Here is a 22,007-nt window from a genome sequence, read left to right on the forward strand (position 1 = left end):
TGTGCAAATGAACTCAAGCTTACGGACAATGTCAAATGTAATATATCGAAGGACCTGAGTGAGTTGGGTGCGCAATTACGCAGGTACCTTCCCGAAATGGATGACACAAACAACTGGATTTCTTATCCCTTTCATGCCCTGCCTCCAGTCCACTTACCGATATCTGAACAAGAGAGCCTTATCGAAATTGCAACAAGCGGTTCTGTGAAAACTTAATTTAATCAGAAGCCACTGCCAGATTTCTGGATTGGGCTGCGCTCAGAGTATCCTGCCTTGGCAAATCGCGCTGTTAAGACACTGATGCCCTTTGCAACTACGTGTCTATGTGAGAGTGGATTCTCGGCCCTCTCTAGCATGAAAAGTAAATACAGGCACAGACTGTTTGTGGAAAATGATTTAAGACTGAGACTCTCTCCAATACAACCCAACATTGCAGAGTTATGTGTATCCTTTCAAGCATACCCTTCTCATTAACCTGTGGTGAGTTACTCACAATTTTCGATGAACAAATAAGGTTTTATATGTAAGATGGTTAAATAAAGAGCAAAATTATTGATTATTATTATATTATTATTTGTGCCCTGGTCCTATAAGAGCTCTTTGTCACCTCCCACGACCCGGGTTGTGACAAAAACTCATACTTATTCTTATGTTTAATAAATGTATTGTATAGTGTGTGTGTGTGGCAGGCTTACAATGATGGCAACAAAAAAAAAACGTTTGAGAGTGACCCTGGTGCTAGAGGGGGTAAGCAGCTGCAGGTTGAATGTTTGAAGGGGTACGGGACTATAAAAAGTTTGGGAACCACTGGCTTAGTAGAACCCCTCCCCGGCTTAGACAGGGTTTAGATTCTAGTTTTTTTTTAAAGACAAGTTGATGTTGAATCAAGTCTCAGTTTAAATTGATGGATAGGGGCTATCTATCTGTTAAAGAAGACAAACATTGTTGTTTAGAGAAGGCCCTCATCACTCAGGTTTTCCAGCCAAACCCTTATCTGCTCATGCAATTTGCTAGTATTATCAGAGTTTAACTACAGGTACAACCATTGTTTTCCTCGAGCAACAGTTTCTGTAGACCCTATTTCAAGCATTCATTCCTGCATGTAAGTATATACATTCAGTTTAAAGCAACACTCATGGCTCGCACAGGGAGAGGTGTTTGTCAAGAAATGGCAAAATAACTGTTGAGTCACACCTTATTTCCACAACCAGCCATGGCCCAGTACATAGTGTTCTTTATCTTAATCATCTCAGAGCTCAGAATAGTACCATTTATGGTTTCTTGGCTGTAACTCAGCAAAATGGAAAGAGTAAACACTGTTTCATTTTTAATAACCATAACTAGGCTACTCTCTAAATGAAATGGTGAGCTGCATGGGTACTGACAAATGTAGCACGATTTCTATTACTACAACTGGCAAAACTTTGCATAGACCTTGACACTGCAATATCATTTGGATTACTTAGTCTCAACTTCAAATCAGTCACTCTTTATTTTCTTGCAACATACATTTTCAGGGAAAAAACTAATAAATAATAATTTTTGCTGTGATAGCATACTTATAGGTATAGGCTACAAATACAAAAATGACAGCTGACAGTTTGACATAGGTAGGTTACAGTGTATAGCCATAGAAAAGTAGATCAAATACCTGTTACATACTTAGCTTAATATGCTCCCTCATAAGGAATAGTGACCATATTGACATTAATATTATCCAGTATATTTAATGTTCACCACAGTGTTGGTCTCCATGTGCGATTAAAGTCATACACATATGGTCGGAATTGATATGTTTTGTACAACGTAGTGAGAAGTGATGCTCTGACTAAATCGTCCTCTGTATTTAGTCCTTCTGACTTTTGAAATATATCCTTACAGTACTCCGTAGCTTGCTGCTTGCGTTTGGTTTTGTATCTTCTGTTCTGAAACCAGATTTTAATTTGCGTCTCCGTCAGTCTCAACGTGTTAGCAAGATTGGCTCTTTCAGGAGCGGACAGGTACTTCTGCTGGTTAAATTTAGTCTCCAGTTCTAGCACTTGCAGATGAGAAAAGGCAGCGCGCGAGCGTTTCGGTTTGCCCGCTGATGTAAAACTTTTCATAGCATCTGGGGTGCTGGAACTAGAGGTGGCGATGGAATCTGTAAAAGAAATTCATGATTAGCCCGTTTGTGGTGTGGTGGCTTGCGTCAAAAGTTGACAATTGACAGGTGAGCCGCCTACTCCACAGGTTCATAGATCGAATATTACCTTTTATAAATGTGTGTGATTCCAGGGAATCTGGCACACCACCGTCAAAATATACATTTGCCTATAGGCCTACAGTTTCTATACGTAGCCTAAATAAGATCCAATGTGCTCACCTTTCCGCGCTCTAAATGCTGTATGCTTTGGGCAAAGTTCCGCTGACTGTGATCCCTGATCGTGCTGTTGGTTATTCCATTGAGCGCATCCCTCCTTGGACTTGTGTGAAGAAGAGCACCTTACGTTTAGCCGTGTCTTTTCTTTAATGGACAAGATGTCCTCGATAAAAAATGAAGTTAGTGGCTTGACAGTCTCCGACATTTCTGCAGTTAGTAATCCACTTAATTGGCCAACGAATGTCGACAAAGGCTTGAAAGAAGCGCGCAAGCCAAGTACGGAATGTTGTCCCGGACACTGGGCTAACTCATATCTTACTGGCGCCTCAATTTATACTAATACTGTAGTGGTCATGACAGCAGCAGCGACTGGCGAGGCGGGTCTTCTCGTCGACGCAAATGTATCTCTGCCACATGGCAAATGATTAGAATTGCATGAATTAGTTTAATTAAGTTGCACAATTTTCTCTACGCCCCAATGTCAAATGTGTAGAACTGCAGAAAACTTCACAAATGTGCACTACCTGTCAAAAGTTTGGACACACCTTCTCATTCAAGAGTTTTTCTTTATTTTTACTATTTTCTACATTGTAGAATAGTAGTGAAGACATCAACACTATGAAATAACACATATGGAATAATGTAGTAACCAAAAAAGTGTTAAACATGTCAAAATATATGTTATATTTGAGATTCTTCAAAGTAGCCACCCTTTGCCTTAATGACAGCTTTGCACACTCTTGGCATTCTCTCAACCAGCTTCACCTGGAAAGCTTTTCCAACAGTCTTGAAGGATTTCCCACTTATGCTGAGCACTTGTTGGCTGCTTTTCCTTCACTCTGCGGACCAACTCATCCCAAACCATCTCAATTGGGTTGAGGTCAGGTGATTGTGGAGGCCAGGTCATCTGATACAGCACTCCATCACTCTCCTTTTTGGTCAAATAGCTCTTACACAGCCTGGAGGTGTGTTGGGTCATTATCCTGTTGGAAAAAAATGATAGTCCCACTAAGCGCAAACCAGATGGGATGGCGTATCACTGCAGAATGCTGTGGTAGCCATGCTGGTTAACTGTGCTTTGAATTCTAAATAAATCACAGACATTGTCACCAGCAAAGCAAATGGCAAATGTCAATTACTTGTGTTTCTTGGTCCAAGCAAGTCTCTTCTTCTTATTGGTGTCCTTTAGTAGTGATTTTTTTGCAGCAATTCGACCATGAAGGCCTGATTCACACAGTCTCCTCTGAACAGTTGGTGTTGAGATGTGTCTGTTACTTGAACTCTGTAAAGCATTTATTTGGGCTGCAATTTCTGAGGCTGGTAACTCTAATGAACGTATCCTCTGCAGCAGAGGTAACTATGGGTCTTCCTTTCCTGTGGCGGTGCTCGTGAGAGCTAATTTCATCATAGAGCTTGAGGGTTTTTGCGACTGCACTTGAAGAAACTTTAAAATTTCCTGAAATTTTCCGGATTGACTGACCTTCATGTCTTAAAGTAACGATGGACTGTTATTTCTCTTTGCTTATTTGAGCATATATGGACTTGGTCTGTTCCCAAATAGGGCTTTCTTCTGTATACCAACCCTACTTTGTCACAACACAACTGATTGGCTCAAATACATTAAGAAGGAAAGAAATTCCACAAATTAACTTTTAACAAGGCACACCTGTTAATTGAAATGCATTCCAGGTGACTACCTCATGAAGCTGGTTGAGAGAATGCCAAGAGTGTGCAAAGCTGTCATCAAAGCAAAGGGTGGCTACTTTGAAGAATCTCAAATATAAAATTGTTTTGATTTGTTTAACACTTTTTTGGTTACTACATGATTCAATATGTGTTATGTCATCGTTTTAATGTCTTCACTATTATTCTACAATGTAGAAAATAGTAAAAATGAACAAAAACCCTTGAATGAGTATGTCCAAACTTTTGACTGAAACTGCATCTCTGCCCCATTGCAAAATGAGTAGAATTGCATTAAAGGTGTTATAAAATTGCTAAATGTTTTCTCTGCCCCATGACAAAATGTGTAGAACTGCAGAAAAATTGCTTTAAAACTGCAAAATTTTCTCTATGCCCCACCCATTGCAAAATGTGTATAATTGCAGGAAATTAACTTTAAAAAATACATATTTCTCTCCTCAGACAAGAAGGGGGCCACTAAAAGATTTGGCCCGCTTGAGCCGGCCCTGTGTTGATGTCATTAGATTTTATTTTATTTATTTAGCAGACAATCTTATCCAGAACAGTTAGGGTTAAGTGCCTTGCTCAAGGGCACAGACAGATTTTTCACCTAGTCAGCTCAGGGATTCGACTTTTCGCTTACTGTCCCAACACTCTTAACTGATAGGCTACCTGCCACCCATATGCCCTAGATGACTAATGATAGGAACAGACCTGCTGTGCTCAATTTACATTGTTTTATTAAAATAAAAATCTCTTTATGTCATGGCAGTCCATATGTGTGACTTCACGATTAAGTAAAATTAACCATTCTATAGATAATATTGCATGGATGAAATTATTAATATTTATATGTATTTGTTAGTATAAGAAATTCAATGCAGAACTGCATTTACCAGTGTCTCCCTGATCTTTAGAAATGGCAGGATTAATGAATAAAATATTACTGTTCAATAGTGGAAATACTATTGTGATGTGATCAGATAGGACTTGGAAGATCTGGGGATGTGGCCCTTTGTCTTGTGCTCGTTATTGCAGCTGTGAAATGTATTATTGAGAGATTTATTACTAAGTGTTTGTAACAGGATAGTCATATTCATTACAGCCATGGCCTGGGTTTAAGGCCCCTGTTACCTCAGGTCTAGGGGAGTAAGTGACCCTTGTGTCTTCGCCTGCAGTGGGCTGCTAGTGCCAGGGAGGGGTCAGGGTGGGTGGTCAGCCGTCTTGGAGTGGGTAATGTGTTCAGCAGATTTAGGCCGGCTCCTTAACCGACAAATACATTGTTCAACGGCTGTTTGTTTGTTGTGCTCTACCATTTTCTGCCTGACCTCTGCCTGGAAAAGGGGGGTATTGCAGTGGCACTAGTCCTCTGAGAATTGAGGCTCTGTTTGTAATAACAATAATCTAGGGATGACAAACAGATCCGTTTTCCTCCACATGCCCTCTGCCCTCGCCTATTACCTCCATCAGCTTCCCTTGACATCTCTCTTCCCTACCACACCATACCATGGAAAGCTACTCATTCTACGTTCAATTTTACTTTCCCTTATTTTTTATTACACTGCAGGTCAAATGCAAATAACACGTTTGCTTTAGAAATGTACTTGAATTTATTGTCAATTCATAATACCCCCAGTTTTGTTTATTCCCCTTATTTTATATGACAGATTGGATCTCAACGGAGGTCAGGTTGATTTGAGTTACCTTTCTAAGTAGATCATGTAGCCTAGTACTTTAAGTAGAAAAACTTTACCAGAGCATGGATATTTTAGGGTCCAACTTCATTTCAAACATGAGTTGCTTTCATGTAAACATTGTATTAAGATGTTTTGTTTGATAAGGTTCACCTTGAATTCTTTCTCTGTCTGCCTCTCTCCCCCAGCTCCCTCTGTGAGTAAGTTTCACTGTAGGATATATCTTCTCACAGTGTCTTTATCCCGGGTGTACGTCTTTGAGTCTCTTTCCTGTTTAATGTTTTCCCCCGATGGCTATCTTAATTGTAAATGCACAAACCCTGTTTATCCAGTATCCTGGCTATGTCATCCTCTACCCTGACTATTAAACAAGCTGTGTAATTAAGATAGCATTTCTCATATCATGTGGACACTGGTCTCTGTCTCTCTTGTAGACCACCATTGTGTGCCTAAAGTTCATAGGATGGTGCAGATATGTAGTAGCTTTCACTTGGCTGGCCCCACACGGCCACACCAGATGTTGGCTTTTTACAATCTGACCCTTTAGCCTAGGAAGGCATTAGTCTTCCACCCTACATAATAATGTGTTACAGTCTGTTGTTTTGTTTCTACCCAGTCAGGAAGTCTTGGTTTGGACTATCAGACTTCCGTTTTTATTCAGTACCTCAGTGCTATGTTCCTGACTGAGATGAGTGAATAGTTGAATATGAAACAAAATGGATGTGGATATTTTGCACATTTTACCTTATTATCAAAGATTTTTATAATTAACCCAAGATAGACCAAAGCCTGTTGTTTCCAATGGGAGCAAATTAATCATAGTGGGCCGAACAAGCAAGGAGGTGAGCAGAGCCAAGCATGAGCTAGTGAGATCCTATTAGCGTGTTCTAGCATTTATTATCATATTTCCGTTAGGGCACTGTGAAGTGTGTGTGTGTGCAATAACTCAATTCACCCTAGAATTCTTCTAAACAATACACTTTTTGACAACTTTGGCAAAGGGTAAAGTCTACAAAATGCAGTCCACTCTGTTTGTTACAGATTCTAGTTTTGGAAACAGAAAACGTTATGTAGAGCAAATGTTTCATTGATGAGAAAATGAGCAGAATGTCAGCCAAAAACATTGCTCCATTTTCTCCCACTGCCGGCCACTGGGCTTCTTCTCATCACCATATTTGGTAGTCAGTGGAAACGACAACCGGATGCTTCACATTTATACATCTGGTGAAATACTGTCTGGCTCATTGTTCTATCTGTCTTATTAGTAGGCCTACATTATCAATTGTGTTTTGTGTAATTCATTCTGTTTGTAATGAATATAATAATACATTATACATTTAATATACACATCACTTTTTTCTACTTTTTGCCTCAATACAGCACCATCAAATGTTCTAAAAAGTTGTCCAGATGTTTCATGTTTCATTGTGCAACCCTCATTGAGATGAGTCTGGCTAACACCTACTGTATCATGAAGTGGAGATGCCCTCTATTGGTGCAAATGCAGCACAGCAAAGGATCCAACACTTATCTCTCACTTGGCACATAGCCTATGGTCTAAAGGGGTATGTAAAAAAAAGGTCCATGTACAACATAAATGTTGCAGGAGGCAGATGGATCAGGTGCAGAAGTTGTGATTTTATTTACACATGACAATAGGGATTCAGATGTTCAATTTACAAAGTAATCAAATGTTATATTTACATTAGGCTACATTGTAAGACTATAATAATAGTCCAAAGCAGACATAATCGTCACCAGAACCCTTTCATAAAAGAAACGTCAACGTCATTTAATTACCAATTTACAGACCACTCATTCACAATATTGCCGTCCTGGCGGGAAGACCACGTATAAAGATTGGAACGCGCCAGCTACAGGACCAGGCATTTTTAACAGAAGAGGATGGAAATAAAATAAAATGAACTTCTTCCTTCCTCGTGAGTCTTGAGAATGTTCATGTGCACTATAAACATTGTGTCGACTCAGATGGGACGGAATGGTAGGTAAATGAAATGTACCAATAACATATCATACCTAGCCGTTGATCGTCACTCTCAGTTCCATGACATTACACGTAAGTAATTGGACGAAGGCGTCGTCTGTATTGGGGGGGTTTTGTTAAACAGCCTGACTCTCGGTCCGAACATTAACAGGCATGGCTTGCGGTACGGGTATTGGAAGCATAAGGACCTTATCTTTCATATCAGCGAGAAATAATAATTAGAAAAGGTTAAATTGATACACTTTTTAGGGTTCCCACACAGCCATATTTCCATGTTACAGCGGTGGTTTTCGGGAGACAGTCGACTACCTGTGCTAATTAGCTATCTGTGTTTCTGAATACTTGTGTGTAAACTGAAGACGGACGCCATAACCGTGTTGTCACTGAAAAATATTGTCGGCTGCAACTGTGTTAAAACCGGTTAAAATAGTGTACAGTAGGTTTATATTTGGCATTAGTAAAATTATTTTAATGTGATGTGTAGAGGGCTTTATGTTTCTAGAACCATAACAATTGAGAATAGATTTACGTTTAGATGGAGTAGTTGGCTGTTTTGGCTGCCAGAGCCAATTCATCTCTATACAGAACATGTAAGGTCATTGGACTATAAGGAGTAACGTTGGGCTCCTTTAGTCCATTATTGGGCTAGGCCTAAATATACAATGTTAGGCTATAGGACGAAAAGAAAAGCAAACAAAACAACAGGCTCGAGATGGACAGAAAGTGTGATTTAGCCTTCTGCTATTTCCAAAGTTCCAGCTGATTAAACTTACTGAAGGAGGTATTTGTGGTTCACCTGATGTAATTCAAACAGTACAAAATCTTGCAACTCTCGCTTCCTCAACTTTACATGTAGACCCTGACCTGCCCTGTGTTGAAGAAGCACTAGGCAAGCATGTCTCTCCACTAGTGCCCTCTCCAAACTCCCACCAATTGAGAGCATTGAAAATGCATGATGTTTTCACAAGTTAAACTAGATTTGTTCAATCTATATTGCATATTATCTGACAACAATTAGTGTTACACCATTCCCTTACCGTTTATTGCAACATTTTATACATTTGTTTCATTTTGGTATGATATAGCTTTCGAAAACTCTAGACGGCATTCTGCCTTCTCCCTAAAGTTTTCAGCCATTAGCTTCATCCACGACTGGCTCATGTGATCTACAATCCTAAACTGCGTTTTAACATTTAGAAATGCCAATAATCATCGCTTGCGACACAGTTCTCGAAGCATATGGCCCTTATCTTTCATCAGTGAGAAAGAATCCTTAAAAAAAAACTTTCTGTAGCAGTTTTGCACAGATCCATACAGCTATGGATGCCCCCATCTGACGAAACTACACTTCAGCTACACTTCCCGAGTTACGCTTAAACACAGGTGTTCGGAGCATGTTATATCGCTAATTAGCACAGGTGGTCACCTGTCTTCCTTCTGTTTTCCATAAACAAGAGCTGTAACATGGCCGTGTGTGAACACAAACCCTAACCCTATAAAGGTGTGTAGTAATTTAACCTTTTTTTAAAATGAGTTATTTATAGCTGGCTGATATGAAAGATACGTTCCTCATGTTTCCAAAACTGTAAGAGCAAGCGCCGTGGCTCTTAACAAAATTCCCCTGGCCAGAAGATACATACTATCGTCAATAGGCGCTAAAGGTAGTTAGAATCTATGTATACTGTGTAGGGTAATTTAAGCCTACCAAATATATGCATCTGTTCTTTGTTTTCAAGAATCAATCTAGTAATAATCTACACCAAAAGGTCAATTGAAACCGATCATCACTGCACTGTTGTCATCATTTATGTACCGTAATATGTTATGAATCTTGTTTCAGTGAGAAATGTAAAAAAGGAAACATTTAATGATAGTTGTAGTAAGACAGCCAGGCTTAAAATGATTTTCACACTTACAACAAGTGTTGTGGCCTTTTTGTTGTGTAGTAGCACTTTGTTGCTGTTTTCCTTGCAAGTGTGTCATAAAAGTGGGGTCATGCTATTCTGAGGAAGTTGGTTATCTCTATTTAGGATGAATGTTATGATTACTGCTGTATTTAAGTAGTTGAGAAAATATTATTTCAGATGTTGTTTATTTAGTAGATAGAGAATGAATACACCCGCTCTCCTGCCTGTCTGTCAGTGATATTTTGTGTCAACGGCTAATCTGTGTTGGCTCAGAGTCTGACATAGTTGACAGTTATGATTTTAGGAGGAGAGCCATCTATCCCTGTTGGCTGTGAACATTGTCTTCAGCCAGTCATGCTCTTGGTTCTGCCTGTTTATATTGTGTGTGAGTCTGTAGAGATACAGTATGGTGGTCTCGCCAGCAGAGGGGGCTCCAAGGCCATATTATGTTTTTAAAACGTTCAACTCCCCAGGCAAGAAGGTAATCAGTCACTGCATGTACAGTATATACTGTAGACGGGAGTGATCATGGGGATGTATATGGATTACACCTGGCTGGTTGTCATCTTGAAATTAGTTGCAGTGTTATGGCAGAAGGCTCCATTGCAAATATATTTGGTTGATTTGCACAGTAAACCAAAGGAGGCTGGTGGGAGGAGCTATAGAAGGACGGCTCATTGTAATGGCTGTAATGGAATTAATGGAATGACGTCAAACATCCTGTTTCCATATGATTGATGTGTTTGATACCGTACCATTCATTCCATTCCAGCCATTACAATGAGCCTGTCCTCCTATAGCTCCTCCCACCAGCCTCCTCTGCACTAAACGTTCCAACCTGAATTATATTTGACATGCAATTTTGTTGGTATCTTTTACTGTTTTCTTATTGTAGCTTAGATGGACAGGAAATCTGAAATGTACTATGGCTACTGTTTGGTTAAAGTTTGGGCAATGTAGAAAAAAACAGCCACAATATAGGGATATAGGTAGAAGTAAAGGAGGACGGAAATGGAATATCTGTCCTAATTTTTTATCCCTGACTAAATAGACTTTGGTTATTTACTGACTTACTTACTGACTTACTTAGGCCCATAGTAAGTAAGTAAGTCAAAAGCCTTTGGTGGGCTGCCTGTATCACATCCTCATGGTGTGAATGTAGTCATCATCATGAATGAACAGTGGTGTCAGTATTAAGCCATTTCCAATGTCCGCATTGCATTGTTCTGTGTATATGTTTCATACTTTTATCCCAATAACAGATATCATTGAGATGGCATGCCTCTGTTTCAATTACATCTCTGGTCACGAACACTGTTGACATAATTTTACAACTGTTATTCTATTCAGCATAATTTTAATCCTGCGACGCAGATTTCAGTCATTGGTGGGATAGATGGAAGAGTATTGATTAAATAGAGAGAACTCCAAGTTATTTTCTAACTGTTTTCACAACAGCATCAAACAACTTATCAATACAAACAGCACACGTATGAGTTGTTTAAAGTTGTTGAGAATGTTGTCTTTCCAGTATTTCAGTAAGTTGCAGCACATCCTAGCCAGGGGACAAAAGAGTGTTTATGAATGGTAGACAGTTGAGTGATGCGTCTTGAGTAAGAGCATGTCCATCTGCAGATGTTTAGATCTAGGCCATGAGGGGGAAGTGCTTATGTCCTGGTTTGATTTGGACAAACTGTTCAAATCAAACATCGCTTGACAAACTGTTCTAAACATGGCTTGACAAACTGTTCTAAACATGGCTTGACAAACTGTTCTAAACATGGCTTGACAAACTGTTCTAAACATGGCTTGACAAACTGTTCTAAACATGGCTTGACAAACTGTTCTAAACATGGCTTGACAAACTGTTCTAAACATGGCTTGACAAACTGTTCTAAACATGGCTTGATATCACAGATGAAGATCACTTAAAGCAGGGATCATCAACTAGATCCAGTTGCGGGATAATTTCTTCTTGAGCGGATGGTCGAGGGGCCGGAACATGATTACAAATCATTTGTAGACTGCAAATTGACTGCAAGAAGCCCAAACAGATATAATATTTGACTAAAATATAATCATTTCAAACTTTGCTTTCTTTTGAATACGATCATATGTCTCTATTATGCATGGGAATACTTGGGAAATGGTTTCCAAAGTTAAAATCACTTGAAGCTGATTTCCTAGTGTTTTTACAGTCTTTTGTCTTCAACTATACAGTTTGGACATATATATATATTCCTGCAATTATACACATTTTGCAATGGGGCATAGAGAAAATGTTGCAGTTTTAATGCAATTTTTCTGCAGTTCTACACATTTTGTCATGGGGCAGAGAAACAATTTAGCTATTTTATAACACCTTTATTAATGCAATTCTACTCATTTTGCAATGGGGCAGAGATGCAGTTTCAGTCAAAAGTTTGGACATAGTCATTCAAGGGTTTTGTTCATTTTTACTATTTTCTACATTGTAGAATAATAGTGAAGACAAAACTATGAAATAACACATGGAATCATGTAGTAAACAAAAAAGTGTTAAACAAATCAAAATATATTTGAGATTTGAGATTCTTCGAAGTAGCCACCCTTTGCCTTGATGACAGCTTTGCACACTCTTGGCATTCTCTCAACCAGCTTCATGAGGTAGTCACCTGGAATAACAGGTGTGCCTTCTTAAAAGTTAATTTGTGGAATTTCTTTCTTTCTTAATGCGTTTGAGCCAATCAGTTGTGTTGTGATAAGGTAGGGGTGGTAAAGAGAAGAAAGCCCTATTTGGTAAAAGACCAAGTCCATATTATTGCAAGAACAGCTCAAATAAGTAAAGAGAAACAACAGTCCATCATTGCTTTTAGACATGAAGGTCAGTCAATCCAGAAAATGTCAAGAACTTTGAAAGTTTCTTCAAGTGCAGTCGCAAAAACCATCAAGGGCAATGATTAAACTGGCTCTCATGAAGACCACCACAGGAAAGAAAGACCCAGAGTTACCTCTGCTGCAGAGGATACGTTCATTAGAGTTACCAGCCTCAGAAATCGGCAATTAAATGCACCTCAGATTGCAGCCCAAATAAATGCTCAACACAGTTCAAGTAACAGACATCTCAACATCAAACATCAACATCATCAGGAGACTGCGTGAATCAGGCCTTCCTTCATGGTCAAATTTCTGCAAAGAATCCACTACTAAAGGACACAAATAAGAAGAAGAGACTTGCTTAAACCTTGAAATACGAGCAATGGACATTCGACCGGTGGAAATCTGTCCTATGGTCTGATGAGTCCAAATGTGAGATTTTTGCTTCCAACCACTGTGTCTGCATTCTGCAGTGATACGCCATCCCATCTGGTTTGCTCTTAGTGGGACTATAATTAGTTTTTCAACAGGACAATGACCCAACACAACTCCAGGCTGTGTAAGGACTATTTGACCAAAAAGGATAGTGATGGAGTGCTGCATCAGATGACCTGGCCTCCACAATCACCCGACCTCAACCCAATTGAGATGGTTTGGGATGAGTTGGTCCGCAGAGTGAGGGAAAAGCAGCCAACAAGTGCTCAGCATATGTGGGAACTCCTTCAAGACTGTTGGAAAAGCATTCCAGGTGACTACCTCATGAAGCTGGTTGAGAGAATGCCAAGATTCTGCAAAGCTGTCATCAAGGCAAAGGGTGGCAACTTTGAACAATCTAAAATCTAAAATATGTTTTGACTTGTTTTAACACTTTTTTGGTTACTACAATATTCCATCTGTGTTATTTCCTAGTTTTGATGTCTTCACTATTATTCTACAATGTAGAAAATAGTACAAATAAAGAAAAACCCTTGAATGAGTAGGTTTGTCCAAACTTTTGACTGGTATTGTATACATAATCATATTTTTTTTGCTCAGATAACTTCTGGGGGGAAATAAAACCATCTGCGAGCAAAATTCTGCCCGTGGACTGCCAGTTGGGGATCCAGATTTAAAGGGATAGTTCACCCAAATTACAGTCCATGCTTTGGTGAAGTTTCCCTGTCACTGTTTCCACATGCTAATGTTTTAGCATTTGTGGCACAAATTTCATTAAAGGCATGAGACCGATATTAGCATTTTTCACGCATCATGTCCAGATAATCCGAAAGTATGTAAAATGTATTGTGAAGCTCAACAAAATCACTTATAGACGTTTGGAACGTGATGCGCGAAAAATGCTAATATCGGTCCCATGACTTGAATGTGACTTGTGCCGCAAATGCTAAAACATTAGCATGTAGATACGGTGCCAGGGAAATTAAACCAAACCATGGATTGCTGTCTTACCTTGTCCATTGACTTCTATTCTGGCTGAAAACCATGTTAACGCATTGAACAGCTTAACAAATATGTCTGGCTTTAAGCTCAAATTCATATTGGTGTGTGGATGCATTATGTATTAAAAATGGTTGATCAATTTTTGCCGATTTGTACTTCTTTTTTTTTGTACTACTAAATTGTCAACATTCTAGATTGTAAGTACATCTTCCGGTCACTACACACATTCTATTTGTGCCTTTCTTAGACACATATACATTATATTCTAGGTGGTATTTACATTCTTGAACTGACTGATCATTTGTTCTTTGAGATTACCTCAGGTTGATGACTCATACATTTCACTGTCTGATATATTTGATGTAAAGACTCGGGTGGCAGAGCTGAATCTGTAATCCCAATGACTACACCACTGTATGATGTTTTCCCTGGCTGAACCTTTTTGCTCCAGTCCAGTACAAAAAGATCTCGGTGACAGCATGGCTCACATTTGGATCACTGTGTAATGCCCTCACCTTATCAAAGTAAATGTGTTTTGTATCCATTCAGTTAGAACAAGTTATTTTCATGGAGTTTGAATAATTTAGATTACAGCATACCGGTAACTAGTCTTCAATTCCAAAACAAGCACCTCAATATAAATAACATTACTTCAGTGCAAATTGGGTATCTGATTTGTAATCAACATTGTGAAAAAAATCCATTCATTTCAATCCACAAAAGGGTGGACTTCTCTGTGATGACTGGTTACAGCATCTACCATTTATAGTCTGCTCTATTCTGACTGTGATGTAAGTCCTAAACCGGCTGATGAGCCCAGGTCTTTGAAAAGGGTATGCAATGCGTCCCCATTCTCTGAGTCTCATCTTGCCCTTAACAAAGTGCCAACCTTATTCCATCTCCTCCTCAAACTGAGCTTCCGACACACACATCTTATCTGATCTTCTCAAGAGGTCTTGGTCTCCACTCTGTCTGCTGCTAAATTCTGCTCTGAGACACTCTCTCCCTTATCTCAGCTCTGATGTGCCTCAGCTCACCACTATCTCTGCCCCACAGGGCTAAGGCAGGCAGCCACACAGGGAATCCACATTCACAGGTTGGCTACCAAATAATTTATTTTTTATTTTTTATTGAACTAGGCAAGTCAGTTAAGAACAAATTCTTATTTACAATGACGGCCTACCCCGGCCAAACCCTCCCCTAATCCGGATGACGCTGGGCCAATTGTACACCGCCCTATGGTGGTGTACAATTGTGATACAGCCAGGGATCAAACCCGGGTCTGTAGTGAAGCCACTGGCACTGCGATGCAGTGCCTTAGACGCTGTGCCACTCAGGATCCCTGAATGATTAAATTGATGACACATAAATCGACCAACAAATAATTGTACATTTTATAAAAATGTAATTATACAGCTGTAATTGGATTTTAGGTAAGCAGAATATGAATACATAAGATACAATGCAGTAGGCTATATATCGTTTTATCATGAAATCTGTTATTTTCAAGTCTTGACGTAAATGTGCAAATTTGGTGCACTTTAGGCTACATTCACTGATAGTTATCTAAACTGTGCAATCCAGTTAGCACAATTGGTGTTAGTATCTCCCTCCTATCGATGGCTGACAGGTTAGATTGGAAGCTGTTTCCCTATTTGATTGAAAGTTAAGAGGAAAAGAGCCACTGTGTCTACGAGTTTGTTTACCTTTACCCAAGGTCCATGACAGGACAGGCTCCTCGGCCTTATCGCGTGTGGCATTGTTCAGCGGCTTTGTCGACGGAACAATAATGACCTTTTGGGTTGATAGCATTAAGATTGTGGAACCATTTAAATCGTTGGGCTTATGCCAGGTCATATGTCAATGTAGCGATATCTTTAGCAACAATTTATATGGTCTAACAATATAAAACGAATATTTGACAAACATGAAAATGCTATTTTACACTGCTATCAGTGAGGAAAAGTGAGCTTTGTTTTAGTTTTTTTCGTTTTCAGGGTAAAGAAAACAAAACTTAATTCGTTAAGTGGAAAAAATACAGCAGTAGCGTGTTGATTGTAATTGTTGTTAATTGGATGAGCAATTAGTCCTACCTCATTACAAATAGGCTATTTGAAGAAGCCCAATCTCAATTTGTGGCGTGTATAGATTTAGGCTATTAATTGTCAACGTCAACTCAAGTCATACTTAAATTCGTACGCTAAATTCAGGCTCAACGATGAAAACCCTATAATGGTTTCATAAAGAGATCAACGACCTTATGCTTCTAAAAGAGATGAAGCAACGTTATAGCCTATTTGTTTTGGACCATTTATCCCCTGCATAGAGCAACCCCCAACATGTATTATAAATTTGGCCGTATAATAATAATAATAATAAAACTATAATTGTATTATAAGACTTATAATGCAATTTATAATATAACGTATAATACAATTAGTATTCCCATTAGGCCTTGACTGTTGATATTGTTGTTTTTAATCGTTTTAATCGTTTGTGTTATTTGTTGTAGATGTACTTGTAGGTCTAATACAAGTCTAAATATAATATGATTGGGTTGCAGAGAGAGGATGACGTGATCTCACAGCACAATAAAATATTAAATCAATGTTTATTGTCATGTACAAAAATACAATTTCTTGAACAAAGTCCGTTAGAGCAATATTATCAACTTAGTTAAATAAGCTAAACAAAACTAAATAGTTAAACAAGAAATTATAGTAGACCAATACACATAGTTAGAATAAAACACATATTGTCTAATATAAACGTGTTAAACAGTATATGCCTACACTTGGATTTGCCTATTCGTTGTTGTTATTCACAAGTAACCTTGTAGCTGCATAGCCAAACCTAAACAAAAACCTAAACGAAAAAAACTTGATGAGAGTTGGGTGGTTGTTTTGGAATAGTTTCTCACCACGCTCTTATCCCCGGTAAAGTTGCCTGAAAGTGTCCTTGTTGGAATGGCCCCTCTACATTTTCCATGAGGTTCACGTCAACTATATGGTTGTTGGACATTTGCGTGGGACTTGGTATGGATGGCATACTCGGATAACTGCAACCATGTGAGTTATTACCATATCCATATAAGGGGTTGTAAGAGCCAATTGTCACGTTGTATGGCGCTAAATGAGGTCCTCCCATGCACGGTTTGCCATCTCGAACCAACACGGGTACTGCCACCCTTCGTGGTAGAGGCGGGTATCCAGCCAATTCCAGAGACTTGTCTTGTCTTTGCCGCTTGCACTTGTACCTCCTGTTTTGAAACCAGATTTTGACTTGAGTAGAAGTCAGCTTTAGAATATTGGCGAGGTGGTCCCTCTCTGGTGCAGAAAGGTACCTCTGCTGTTTGAAGCGCCGTTCCAGCTCAAAAACCTGCGTTTGAGAAAATAGCACGCGAGGTTTTCTGCGCAATCTTTGCTTTGGCTTGTCTGAATAGGTATTGTCATTTTTCCCATCACAACCCATCGAATCGTCAAGAACCATACCTGCAATAATTAGAAATAGCAATGTTAGACACATACCTTCATTGGAAAACTGCCTAGTGAAAAACTTCCCACTGGGCACAGACGTCAGTTCACCTTCTAGTTCCGATTTACATTTGGTGGAGTGGTCAACTAACGTGAAATTAACAAACACATTCACCATGTCATTGGATTTAGGTTAAAAGTTGGGTAAAAAATAGGAAATGACCTTACATTGAAGACTTCTTGCAAATCCAATCAGTTTCCACGTTGATTCAACGTCATCCCATTGTTTTTTGGGGTTGAAATGACGTGGAAACAACGTTGATTCACCCAGTTTTTGCACAGTGGGTTAGGCCTATTTCAATTGAAATTGCTGCGTCACATGCACTCCGTATTAACTGCATTACGCATTATGCAGATCAGCAATGTCACAATATGAAGCTCACACGGAGATTAATTTAAATGTGGTGAGAAGGTAAATTCATTACCCTTTACTAGCCTTTACTTTCTCCTATAGGTAGGCCTCGTCATTGCCATTAATTTATATTTGGAAAACATTTTCAAAATAGGAGGTAGCTAGTTTATATTTAATGTTGTGCATGCCTATTAAAATGCCAATCAGCAGTAGAAACAATAGCAAAGCATCGTACCCGCACACCTGCTTGGTTAACAAGCTGCGGGATGAGGCTGTAGAAATGTAACCATTCTCAAACTCATAGACAGAGCTATGGATGTAAAGACTGACAATCCATAAAATAAACATTACAGTTTTAACAATGTTTTGAGGCTATATAGTGTTTGCTTACATTTACTTTGTTTAGAGACATTGGAGTAAAACAAGCTTATATTTTTGGTTCTGATAGGGTACGACAGTTGAACCAAACTCATGAGGCACCAATATGTTATATTCTTCAATAATCAATGGGTACATATCATTAATTTATAAGTACAAAAATGAATGTAGCAACAGCTCATTGCCCCTTTAAAAAATGTTGATAATATTGTTCATGAAAATAGATTTTGGTGTGGCATGAGGTTGAGAGACAGGCTGTCATGCAGCATCAAGAGGCAGGATTGGGGCCAATTCCATATAGCTTAATTCAGGGTGTACTTCAGTTTGTTTCAAAATGTTTTTTTTTTTTTTTAGTTTTTACATTTTAATTCAGTTCTTGAATTGACAGAGCCCAATCGAATATTTTTTTTTCTGAAATATCTGTCATTGGATGTCAGCGCGGCGTGTTTTAACGACATCGTTTTAATTTACCTGTGTCCCCATTTGTCTCCTCCTCAGCCGCTGAACTACAACTGCCCCTCAGGATGTCAATGTCCTCCGAACTCAGGCTGCATTTCATCTGTGTTGCCCCCGAGAAGCACGACTTATCCTGACTGTCAAGTAAATCGAGGCTCCGAAGTGCACTGTGCATGCGCTGCAGAGACATCTGTGCGTCTTGATCTGGATAGAAGAAACCTTGGTGGGGGTGATGTTGCTGCTCCATCTTTAGAATATCCTTCACCGAGAATGGCGTTGAAGTCACTGGACTGGGAAGCATCACTAGTTTATACACAGGATTATTTTTAAGACAGACAAATGTGTAACTGCACAGTTTCAGCGTGGTCAAATGAAATCAATCATACAACAGATATTAGCGATGCTCTCCAAATGTTCTTCAATAGGGATGTAATAATTCCTTAGATCTAGGTGAGTTGATGAGCACTGTCTGAACGTCAACCTGGTCTCAGTATCGTGTGTAGTATCATCAGGGCATACCTTTCAGCACTCCAAGAAACCGTCTCCAAACTGCCAATAGCCAAGTGTGTGATGCGCTTGTCTCATGCACTTTAACCACTCCTTTATCTCATCTTACACGGTGACACGAGACATCTCACTTTATCTGGGTAAGGATGGACAGAATGGGGGTGGGGTGCGAGGATGGGAAGTTATTAGGCCTACATTTTCTCCTAGCTATTGAGGATGATGATGATGACGAAGAAGAAAGTTTGGCTGTTGGACACTCTTAGATAAAAAGTTTCTGGATAGAATCAAAAAGGGTTCTATTGCTTTCTTCATATATGGCACCCCTAAATGTTCAATATATAACCCTTTTGTAGGGTTCTTTGATCAGAACCCTAGGGATTCTTCTTCACTGAACCAACTGCTTTGGATCGGCTGGTGTCTAGCTGAACTCGGCTAGGCGAGTTCAGCTAGAACTCGGCTAGGCGAACCGAACGAGTGTGCTCGCATACCTTCGCTAGAAAATTTCGAAAAAGTGGCAATAGTAGACTACTGTTTGTCCCATCTTGAGACACCATAGCCAGTATACACTTCCTCAAAACAGTCAGAATTTATCTAAGATAACTCAAGAAATCTGTCATTGATTTTGACGCTTTTGCCAAGGAGATGCGTAATTTTACATCAAACTAAGATGTTTGGTGCAGTATTTCTGAAGTGAAAAAACAGGAATTGTCTATTGACAATGACAACAAACTCTTCATTGAAGAATCTCCACCGTTGACCAATAACCGACGAAGGGCGTAGACTTAAGCTCCAGAACTTCTGCTTGCCTTGAGAAAACATTTATTGTACAGGAACAGCTGAAAAAACCCTTGCCGAAGACCAAAACGAACAAAAACGTCACAAAATGTCGTCAGAATATATGCATTAACTGACCCGATCTGTTTCGGATGGGAAGCATGCTGAATGAAGCCTTTAGGGGTACAATATATGAAGCAAGACAAGCATATATTGTTTTCTAAGAGTGTATGATATAGACATCATAACTGAGATTATTGCAGAGGAGTTTAGGCTGATTGCGTTTTAATAGGATTTTAGGATTTGAAGCAGACGTGCTTCTAATATCAGCCGCAGCAAACTAAATTCAACTCGCAGCTGCGATAACTATCCATAACCACATGGACTGCATGATGCCAAACCAGTGGCTCTCTATTCATGAGCTTCTGTTGAGACAGGGTAGGTTACTCAATTGTTGTTCAGGTCTTCATGGTTGAGTGATCTTGCCCGGCAAGGTGGATGTCGCTCAGGTTTACACTGATGCTGACTTCCAACGACCTATTAGTATGCTTAGGCCACAACAAACAGTAACATTACACCTAATGTTGTGGAAGTGGAGAGGCCGCGGCGCCAGCCTGCAATGCTTGGCTAATGCTGAGACGCGCCGGAAGAGAAAAGAGAGACCAGGGTTTAACATTAATGAGCTCTTCCACTGCCCCAATGTAATAGACAGGTTAGAGTCTCAATTCAATTTCCATCTCATCTAATGCAGGGAATGTGAAAAGTAAATAATGAAGACATTAACATATTTTAGCCGAATGCGTGAATGGGATATAAATTAGTTGACCCCAACGTCCAGAAGCTTTGCAATGCCTCCTACATTTTTCCTAAATTAAGAAGAGCTTGCACATATGAGATCTTATGATTTTAAACCAAACTTTCCGTTTAAGTCCAACAAGAGGAATTCAAATAGGGTACCGGCAGTAGCATAGATGCATAGCCCACAGCTGCACATGTTTCTTTCATTTATTTATCAGTCATGACAATCGAAATCGTCAGTAATAAAGTCGAAATGCTTACAGTATATTCAGACTAAATAATTACTTATAATTTATGCATACTTTCCCCCAATCCATACCCAATCTATTTCTCGACAATTTATCAAACGTAATACATTGTTCCATGTAGGCCTTCCTGACCTTTATCAAAACAAGTTGGAAATGACTAGTACAAATAATCGAAAATACTACTTCATATGTTATGTGTATGTATAGGCTTACTGTTTTAGCCACTCATGATGCCTGCTGGGGCGGCAGGTAGTCTAGTGGTTAGAGGCAGGTAGTCTAGTGGTTAGAGGCAGGTAGTCTAGTGGTTAGAGGCAGGTAGTCTAGTGGTTAGAGGCAGGTAGTCTAGTGGTTAGAGGCAGGTAGTCTAGTGGTTAGAGGCAGGTAGTCTAGTGGTTAGAGGCAGGTAGTCTTGTGGTTAGAGGCAGGTAGTCTAGTGGTTAGAGACAGGTAGTCTGGTGGTTAGAGCGCTGGGCCAGTAACCGACAGGTTGCTAGCTGACAAGGTAAAAATGTGTCGTTGTGCCCCTGAACAAGGCAGTTAACCCACTGTTCCTAGGCCGTCATTGTAAATACAAATTTGTTCTTAGCTGACTTGCCTGGTTAAATAAATAAAAACACGATTTTATTAATACAATATAGAATTCGACCCAAGTCAAAGAATATTATATGTTCCTGTCAACAGTTTAGTGAAATATATTTGACCAATGCTTTTTTTTTAGTTAATATTTTTAGACAATTTGTAGTGGTAGAAAATATTAATTTAACTGTTTTAAATCAGATTTATTGACCAGCTGCACCAGTTTATCAAAACTCTCAATTCCTGTTTACTTGCAGGATTGTCTCCTCGTTTCACGCGTCAGTGTCTTTTCTAAGAGGAATATAAACCTGTCAATGCATGTTTGAAATAAATGTCTGCGTGATCGAAGCACCGTGTGTTTTAAGGGAACTTTAAAAATTCACTTGTCATTCACTCAGATTTTAGGATAATTTTTCTATAACAAGAATACAATATGAAAAAGTA

The 22,007-nt window shown here is 39.3% G+C and overlaps 2 protein-coding genes across 2 annotated transcripts; both read right to left on the reverse strand.

Annotated features, from left to right (window-relative positions):
* Positions 1-1,475: 1,475 nt before the first annotated feature.
* On the reverse strand, positions 1,476-2,667 carry nkx3-1 (NK3 homeobox 1). The gene is given in 2 exon segments (NM_001141066.1): positions 1,476-2,140; positions 2,363-2,667. Coding segments are annotated over 2 exon segments (609 nt in total). The 5' UTR covers positions 2,565-2,667; the 3' UTR covers positions 1,476-1,733.
* A 13,874-nt stretch (positions 2,668-16,541) lies between these two features.
* nkx2.7 (NK2 transcription factor related 7) lies at positions 16,542-19,197 on the reverse strand. The gene is made up of 2 exons (XM_014161067.2): positions 18,676-19,197; positions 16,542-17,432 (listed from the first exon to the last, which is right to left on the reverse strand). Exons 1-2 carry the CDS (start codon positions 18,959-18,961, stop codon positions 16,858-16,860), a joined length of 861 nt encoding a protein of 286 aa, XP_014016542.1. The 5' UTR covers positions 18,962-19,197; the 3' UTR covers positions 16,542-16,857.
* Positions 19,198-22,007: the final 2,810 nt, after the last annotated feature.

Source organism: Salmo salar, chromosome ssa20 (assembly GCF_905237065.1).
Source record: "Salmo salar chromosome ssa20, Ssal_v3.1, whole genome shotgun sequence".
Taxonomy (NCBI): domain Eukaryota; kingdom Metazoa; phylum Chordata; class Actinopteri; order Salmoniformes; family Salmonidae; genus Salmo; species Salmo salar.